At 39.0% G+C, this 9,159-nt stretch overlaps 1 protein-coding gene across 1 annotated transcript in view; it reads left to right on the forward strand.

Moving 5' to 3' along the window:
* Positions 1 to 8,326: 8,326 nt before the first annotated feature.
* MAP3K4 (mitogen-activated protein kinase kinase kinase 4) overlaps positions 8,327 to 9,159 on the forward strand; it is a 63,817-nt gene continuing 62,984 nt past the window's right edge. Inside the window, 1 exon segment of the mRNA XM_010184690.1 lies at positions 8,327 to 8,369. Within this exon segment, the coding sequence (XP_010182992.1) occupies positions 8,327 to 8,369 (43 nt within the window).

The raw sequence follows: 9,159 nt of genomic DNA on the forward strand, positions 1-9,159 counted from the left end.
CTTCTGGAAGAGTGGGGTTTACAGCAGCTGTGATTAAAAACAGGTAGTTTGGTTCTCCTTGGCGCACCGATAAAACAGCCGGGTCTTGGAGTGTCGCTCCTGGCAATGTCGCAGTCGATATTTGTCAGAAGATACGATTACCAAAAAAAAAAAATCTGCCACAAAGAGGGCTGGTGTTATGATGCCTCGAGGTTTTTGCAACTGCTGTTACCTCCTGAATGTGCTGACCTGCAGATTGGCTTTTTGCAAGTCTCCATCTGTGCCCTGCTGAGAGATGGGGATGCAAATTACTTCATGGTTTAGTGTTTCCAACTGGCTAAGTGTTGCATAAGTCCAAGTTATTAGTTCCCTGGCAATTATTTCTCCTTTTAAAATAACATCCTGTTGATGCACTTCACTTCTCACTAGGAGGCATTCAGGAAACATTTCTGAAAACGCTTGTGTGATCAATTATTACTGTAAGGCAGTAGTCAGGAGTGCTGTATTCCAGGTGTGCTGCACAAAAAAGCTTCATGCTGTCACGTTCCTGAAATCAGTCTTGGATGTTGCAAGCTACTGTTTTGTACTGATGCACTAAAAGGGAAGTGGTGATGTACTCCAGTTTGGATTGAGGCTATGGAGTTGAACAATGTCTGGTTTGAGTTTTCATTAATGTATTTTAATGATTTGTTTTTCTTACGTCATGAGAATGTCAAAACCAGAAAGCACATAACAGTTAATTAGATTTAACAGAAATATTATGAAATATAAATGCTAGTAGGGCAACTGAATTCGTAAGCTTCCAAGTTCCTTTTTACAGTATCTTCAAAGAGAAATAGTGCAGGTTAAGCAGAAAATTAAGTTTGTACAACAGCGTGACCCTAGACCTGGGCTGTCTTCATGTAGAAGAGTGATCAGCCGTGCCTGAATGGAAAACACCCAGGCATTTCCTGTCTAGGGCCATTTCTGACCTCTCCTGGATTCTGCTTATTAAAAGACAGTTTATATGAGTCGGATGTGGGTGTGGATAGTGTGGTGGCAACTTTACCCGGCAAATGAAAACTGAATTAGTTATTTCAGAGTGAGCTGGTGGGTGGGAAGGAGATGTCTCAAAACAATTAGGTAGCCTTAATTGGTGTAGGGTAATGCATGTACTCCACTGTGATTCACTTCTGTGTGTACTTTGTGTATCAACTTCCAGTGCTTCTCTGGCTTTATATAGTACTTGCTTTTTTTAAAAAGTAACAAAAGAGTAAAGTATCGGAGGCTTTCTCAACATTATTAAAGTTGATTTAAAATTTGGAGTTACTGGGTGTTTGGTCTTCCATCTGCGAAGTCAGAATCTTGTTGAAATCAGTGGGACCTAGTGCGGGCTTGAGAATTTGAAACCCATGTGGTGGCAGATAGCTTTTAATCCTGTTTGTAGAGTGTGTATGTGTTCTTATGATAAAGAGTTCTGGCTAGCACTGAAGTGCATTCCTTCTTTTTAAGTTAACTTTAATTCTGTTGGAGAAGTTCTCAGTCATTCTTGTTTGCAGTACACCTACATTTGTTTAAAATATAAAGTTTATTAATTTATTGTGAGACTGCCTTATGTGTTGGAAATCTGTTTCTTTTCGTGTAAGGGTTCTCTGTCTTGTCAGAATATAAATGCAGTGGTACATTTTCTAAATCTGAGGCAAGCTTAGAATATATTTATAGCTATTTTTTTTAATTATATGGTCCTTAGTCCAAAATATTTGCCTGAGAATCACTCTTCAAAAGCAAACTGTTTTTCCCAGATCTTCCTTTCTTTCTTGAAACACACACTTTGGGGTGGGGAGAGATGTGAGGCAGCTCTAAACTTAAAAATATTCAGGGAACCTATGAACAGATGTTGATTTTGAGATAGGATTGCACTTGGACATTGTATAGCCTGCAGTGGTTATGGATAAATTAAAAGATACTACTAGAATTTTTTGGGGAGAATTCATATTTAAATATCAATCCTGGTAACAAAGCAAACAAAGTTTTCAAGGTAAGGTGTTTCCACTTAGATAATTTAGAACGCTAATTAAAACAGATACATGTTTGGTGCCTTGTGATTATGGCCGATAGGCTTTAAATTTTCCAAGCCCAATTTTAGACTTTCCTAAGAATTTTCTGGCAGAAAATCCACTATAGAGAAAAATGAGGCCTTAAGCATTTGCTTTGTTGGGATGCCAATTTTAGTAGCACTGCAAAGGCATGAAGATCTGTGGGGCTACTCTTACCTCGTGCTTCGATTGCTTGTAGCCCTCTTTTCTCCTGACATGCATCCAACACGAGGGGCGAAGAAAGGAGCAAGGCTGTGAATAAGGTGGGACAGAATTGGGAATAACGTGGAGGCTTCCTCTGCGGTGGGGAATTTTTCGGTGGCCTATCTATCAGATTTGTTGGCTCTGTGATGACAATGAATTGGGCTGGCAGTCGGCAGTATCTGTTGTTTGGGGGAAGCCTGAGATCATAGAATGAACTGTGCTCAACCTATTTTTCTCTTTGCCAAACTATCTGTATGACTGATAGTGTGTCAGCAGTGAGCGAGTTTAAATTTATTTTATTAACTAAGGATCATAGCTTCAGTGGGAAAAATGATTTAAGTGTACTGTTTTACTATCCTTTTTTGTTATTTTTTTAAAAGGTATTTAAATGAGGTGAGATGTAATCTCTGTTCTTTATGTATTGCATTTGCTTGTTTACGTGTGCAAGATTGGGATGAATGATTGCAGCACCTACGCACAATCACACACGATGTGCTAGTTGAGCTGTCTTTGGCATTTGTAGCAGCGAGGATTAGTCTGTGTTGTGTGGCTGCTTGGGTTGTTTTTGTGTCTGTTAATTAGTGCTGTCTGTGTCAAGGTTGGTGTTACTATTATGTAAGCTGGTGATATTGGCCCTTCTGGAATGCGAACCGTGCTGTGATGAAAACCAGATCTACTGAATTTAAAGGAAAGGATAAGGGATATGCAGTAATTTTTATTTTAGGGAGTGAATTCTGATATTTAGAGGCTTATAAAGATTTGGCTTCCATGACAACCACATTTCTTAAATTATATACAAACCATTCTTTTAAACTGCATTTAAAATAGATTTAGAGGACAAATTGCTCACTGGTAGTCAAGTAGGATGTTGACCTCTGTCAGCACAGGAAGATATGAGTATCTCAGCTCATATTTCTTCAGCTGTGTGGTTATATTTGCTGTTGTATATGCCTTTTATGTTTGCAGGGCTATTACTTTCCTTAAATTTTTCTCTGCTCTCAAGCGCACTGCACTGATGCTATGTTTAGCCTGTAATCTATTAACTACATAATTTTTGAATTTTTAAAAATAACTTAGTACCTTATTCATTTACAGAGCTAGTATTTGTCCCATGCTTATCCTTGGCTAACTGCAAACATAAAGCTGAACTGGGCTGTTTTCACTTAACACCAGAGTTTGAGTGTTACTGAGTTGTTAAATGTTCACTCATGTCCAGTCCAGGAACCATGTATGTAAAATCACATCAGCTTGCCATGAACCTTGATCAGGTTTGTTCTGGATCCAGACAAGATGGGGTATAACTTTATTGCCCTGATGAATGTCTCCTGCTGTCACAGGGTAGAAGGAGGAAATTAATTGTGTTCTTTCTGTGTCCTGCTAACATTTAATAGTATTGACTGTCATGTGTTACTTTCTAATGTAGTATGTGTGTATGATTTATATTCTGCCCTCAGCTTATGTGTGCTGCTGGTTTTCTTGCTGCTGGCTTCCCTGAGAGCAGTATTTGTAAAGTTTTTTACCATTTTGGCTGGGAAACATCCATCCAGTAAGTGATGACAAGGCCATGGTTACATGTGCCTCTGTTACTGCTTGGCTGCACTGTGGAGCTCTCCATGGGCCATGTCCACTGAGCATTTGGGGTGTTCCAGATAGTGCAGCGTACTGCAGCTCCTTGCATTGCCTGGCTTTTCCAAAGATCGAGGACTGGAAGTCCAGCATCCAGTCAGTGCTTAGGCACCAGCTTCCGCTAAAGAGATACTTAACTTTTAATGCTTCACCTTCAGGGTTCTTGTAGACTTTGACTCCATCTAAAAAATGAACTGCAACTTTGGGCTCAAAACCAGTCAGTAGTTTTTGTTATCTAGGAATGTAACTTTCTGTCAGAAGAGTAAAATTTGTGAACAGGAGAGTGGAGGAGAGAATGGCTGTTACGGATCTCATCTTTTATCCCAGGTCTGTGTCTTTCCCAGCTTATCACTGTTATAGATGATATATTTATAGTTGAACCTAGCAGCCTAACACTTTCTATCATAGATCTCTTTTTCCAGTAGTGTGTAACATTTTCTGGAATGGCTTAATTTTTCTTGAAAATCCATCCAAATTTCTTAGTATAGGTTTCTCCTATACTTAATTAGATATACTCCTACTTAATTAGATATACTTTATTTTTTGGGTGTGTAGCTTGTGCAGCTTGAGACCTTGGGAACTGGTTTGTGCAAGTGCCAAGAACTCAGCTGCAACACTTATCCTTTGGATTTATACTATGCTATGTAATGCTCAACCATCTGTACTTTAGTGATGAAAACGTATTTCAGAGCTTCTCATTTAAAAAAAAAAAAAGTTAAAGTGCTGTTCTTGGAAACTTTGGTTTACTCCCCCCTGCCTTCCCAAAGATGAGTTAGGATTATAGTTGGGGTTGAAAAGGTAGCACTAAGGATTAAGCATGGTCACAGAAACCAATTAATGTTTTGACATTAGTTGTTCTGAGGCATTGAAGAGAAGGGATCTGGATACCAGCTGGGCTGGGTGAAGCTCTCTTAGATCCTGCCTCCACAGTTCCAACTTTAGATCCATTTACAGCCTCACCTGGTAGCCTTCAATGTGGATGTGGAAGCCTGACAAACCCATGAACATTTTCACATTTTCTTACGCATTATAAAGCAATGTCAGATTAAATAGCTCTGTTGTTCTGTCTTACTGAAATGACGTATGGCATAGTTTTAATCAAATCATCTATTTGTGATTGGGTTAAAAAAGCTCAGATCTGAATGTACATGCATATTCTGTAAATGCTGTTACGTCGTAATCCAGATTTGCACAAAAACTTAAAAATAAACCAAGGTGAAAAATTAGTTAACCTTTCTCTGTTTCCAAATTTACTAGTAAAAGAGAACAGAAAGTTCTGATTATTATTTTTTGGAGATGAGAACATAAGGAACTGCCAAAACTGTTATAAGAGCTCTATTTTATTTTTTTTTATATATTTGTTTCTAGTTGATGTAACTTGCAGAAGAAAAATTAGTTCCTTAAATCATTTAAATAGGTCTTAATAGCTCTTACCTCTGATTGCAATAAAAAGATACCATGGATACATTATGCTTAATTTATTTTTAAGTCATTGACAGTTTCTCTCTTTTTGAAGTTTACTATATTTTTATAGTCAGCGAAAAGGTGCTTTAGCACTTCTCAGCTGTTTCAGTAGCCTTTGTTACATTTTTCTCTGACACTGTATCTTTCTGCAATAAATATAATAAGTACTTGGAAGCTTCTGCCCAAGAATATAGGACAATTTTGGGAAAAGGGTCAAAGTATTAATAATTTGCAAGACCGAATGTCGTAGTTTCCAGAGCTGAGAAGCAGAAGGTTTTGTTTGAATTTCTCTCTTAAAGTAAATGTTGCTAGTCAATACAGTAGTGCTGTAAAGAACTTCGTAATGAGGGGAACTGGCTACAGTCAGACAAGTGCTTGAGGTCTACTGTAGAAATGCAGTGTGTTCACACATGCTGGGTCCTTCTGTTCTAATTAAACAGCTTAATTGAGAGTTACCAAGGGGGAAGAGATGTCATTGGGAATCAATTAAACATGAACTGTCTAGTCCTGAGCTTTCCATTAGTCTTTTCCCCAATTATGACTTTTTTTCCTTGCAGATTTCTGTTGAAATAGTGGTGGTTCTGTCACAGAGAAGTCTTGCTACAAACTGCTGTTGACCTTGCAGCAGGAATACTGTGCTTTGTACATCTCTCAGACCTTAGCTGATCTGGGATTTATTGTACTCGGTGCTTAACTGTTAGCAGGGCTGTTGTAGCTGAAACCCATGGTTTGCAGGCAGGTGGTGAGATGTAGGTCAGGGCTTTGTAGCAGCATTGGGTGTTTGCATTTGTGGAGCCATGCTAATGGTTAGTCTTCAAAGATAAACAAGATGCAAATAGTGAGCAAGCATGGCTGTTATGGGGCTACTGTTACATTTTGGCTATTTACTAATGAGGTTTTAGTGTTTCTGTAGTTATTTCTATGTTGATGAGCCCTTGTTTGTAGGGTAATTTATAAATAAGCTACTGGAATTGCGTAATTCAATTAGTTCTTGGTAGTGATACAGGTATTACCTTTAGCATCTTCCTGCTCAAGTATTTTGCTTTTATAGTTTCTGCAAGTAAAAAATTGCATTAGCTTTGCAGCTGACACAGACTAGAAATTACTATTCTGATCTCCTAACATTCCTCTCCCCACACCTCAGCTAGGGATATCTGCTGTATGAAACGTGCTAACATAACATTAAGTACATTTGTTTGCCTAACCAAATTAAAGAGCCTGAAGTTGGAAAAATCCTGCTAACAAAGACATTCCAGCTGAGCTGGATTGTTTCGGCAGCACCAGTGAAGAACCAGGGTGGGTACCTTCAGTTATATCTGTGCATCTTGGGGGCTGGTGTCTTCTGGCAAGGTGGAAAGCAGAAAGGACAGGCGTGTTGTAAACTGCTTCAGCTGCAGCCAGAAGAGAGTGACCGGGGGCACGATTTCAGCAGGTTGCTTCCTTCCCTCTGCTCTCTCCCCAGGAGGAAGGCAAGCTCCTCCACTGCTTTCATTCTGGATCTAGCAGTTGAGTATATGAAGAGTTTTCACTTCAGCTTACTGATCTGAAGGACAACTGATGCGCAAAAGATTAATGTGGTTTTATTCCCCCATCAAATTGGTGACTGCATTCACATGATTGTTGGCTTTCTGTGCAGAGGGGGAGGTGATGTGCAGCCTGGAAAACACAAGGTGCACTGGAACAGGTTTTCCCCTTTTTGTGTCTGCTTACTGTCACTATAGTCTTGGTAATTTCTGAGGCTCTTTACTGTAGAAAGTTGTGTGAATAAACTTCATTACATTTCATACTTCTTAATTTTTTTGTGGTGGTTTTTTTTTTTGTTTTTTTTTGTGCTCCTACAAGCTTCTCTGCTGTAAACTGCTCTAATGAAAACAGAGATTCTGTAAAATTTGCACCTGCGGACTTACTTGCTGAAAGATACAAGTGCTTTTTTCAGTTACTGTCAGCAGTAAATGGTAAAATTACTGTCTCCGTTACAAGTAAATTCTCTCCCCCCTCATCCTGCAAATGCCACCTTTTTTTCCCCAGTGGTTTTTCATTCCTAGACTACAGAGACAACTGATCCCATATGCTGCCTTCCGCGATTCCTCTGGGAGAGAAAATGCAACTATGTACAGCTGACTTAGAATTAGGATATTTTCTACACCTGAAATTGTTAGGCTGGTACTATTTCTTCTTTAAAATGTTATTTTGAAATACTTAGTGAATACAGGAAAGCCCTAGATTTCTGCCTTAGGATGTTCTTTTAGGACAACAGCACGACAGAGTATTTTTTTCCTTTCCTCAAATTACTTCCCAGGCATTATCTTTAGCATTTTTGTCTCCTTCAAACTTTCTTCTAATTTTAAGAAAAGTTTCAAGTTTGTTTTTTCTTATTCATTTTAGCACTGACATTGCTGTGCCTTACGTAAATATCTGCTTTTATGATTAGAGAAATTGATAAAAGGTTGGCTGTGACCAAAATAAATACTTATGTCTTAGCTTCCAGAAGAGATGGGAAATGGATGCATTTAATTAGCTGAGGGTTAGCCACCTTCTGTAGAAAGGAGGGATAGTGCAGTTGTTAGAGCTATCATAGGGATACACTGAGTTAGAGCAGCGTGCTTGATAAACAGGTCCTGAGAAATGAAAGGAGCTAGCAATCTTGCTTTTTACTTAACAACTGAAGGAAGAGTTGCAGGTGCAAAAAGTGCTTTAGAGAACAGTGTTTTTATTTTGGGCTTCCTCCCTGCCTTTATTATACACCCTTCGAGCCAGATGAGCTGATACTCTGAAGTTCCCGTTTGCCGCTCTGAGGTTGCTGTTCGGTGTTTTTCTGGCAGGCTTTATTCTGTTATTCAGATGCCTGTTTTCTAGTCAAATAATGTCTACAAGATCCTTGTGAGCTGGAAACATGGACCACCAAGGCTCTTGTTACTGATCTCCCCTCTAGCTCAAAGTTGCTTTCAGTGCTTTTTGTTCTGCTTGTGGGATGCGGCATGGGTGTGCTCTTGTTCTCTCTGAAATGTGGGAAGGTGGCAGGTAACGGATACTCTTTCCAATTCCTTATCCCAAGCCATGGATATTAATTTGCCAAGCATTGATATTTTCCAGAAGTATTAGAGGGTTCTTTTTCTTGGGACGAAGCTGATCCAGGCCTTAATAGAGAACGTGGTGCTTTTACAAGTCGAATTGCATTTGCCCTTCATAATTTGAAGAATTTTCTGTTCTTACAGAATTTTTATACTAGACAAACTGTAAGAAGGACTGTATCCGCAGTTTGTCTTGGTGGTAATGATTCTTGTTCAACCCGCTCCCCCCCTGCCCCCCTCCCCAGATGTGATGCTTTCCTATAGCTTACCCCATTTATCTGAAAGATAACAAATTAAAAAGCCAGACATGTCCTTAGTTTCAAGTCTAATTTAATTATACTGGTAAAAATCTTACCAAGTGTATTAGCAAGTGTGCAACAGTAAGTTCCATTAGTATGTTGGCAGCAATCAGAAGTTATTGATGACAAAGATGGAACATTGAGTGCTCAGAAATGCTGAGCTCAGGCATAGGAGATTCAAATGTGAATACAAGGTCAAGTGTCTTTATTCTTGTATGGCAGTATTGGGTTTTAATGTGAACCATTTTCTTTTACTGTCTCTGGAGGTATAGTCACAGTAGGAATACATGACACGTACACCATTTAAATGTCCATGCTAGTCACAGAATTTTTTATCTTGCTAACAAGGCTATTTTTTCCCCTCTGTAAGCACTATGCCAGATTTACAGAGGATGTATTTAGCAACAGAAAACTGTACAAACTGTGAACAAATTCCTGCTG

The sequence above is a fragment of the Mesitornis unicolor genome, unplaced genomic scaffold (assembly GCF_000695765.1).
Source record: "Mesitornis unicolor isolate BGI_N332 unplaced genomic scaffold, ASM69576v1 scaffold15375, whole genome shotgun sequence".
Taxonomy (NCBI): Eukaryota; Metazoa; Chordata; class Aves; order Mesitornithiformes; family Mesitornithidae; genus Mesitornis; species Mesitornis unicolor.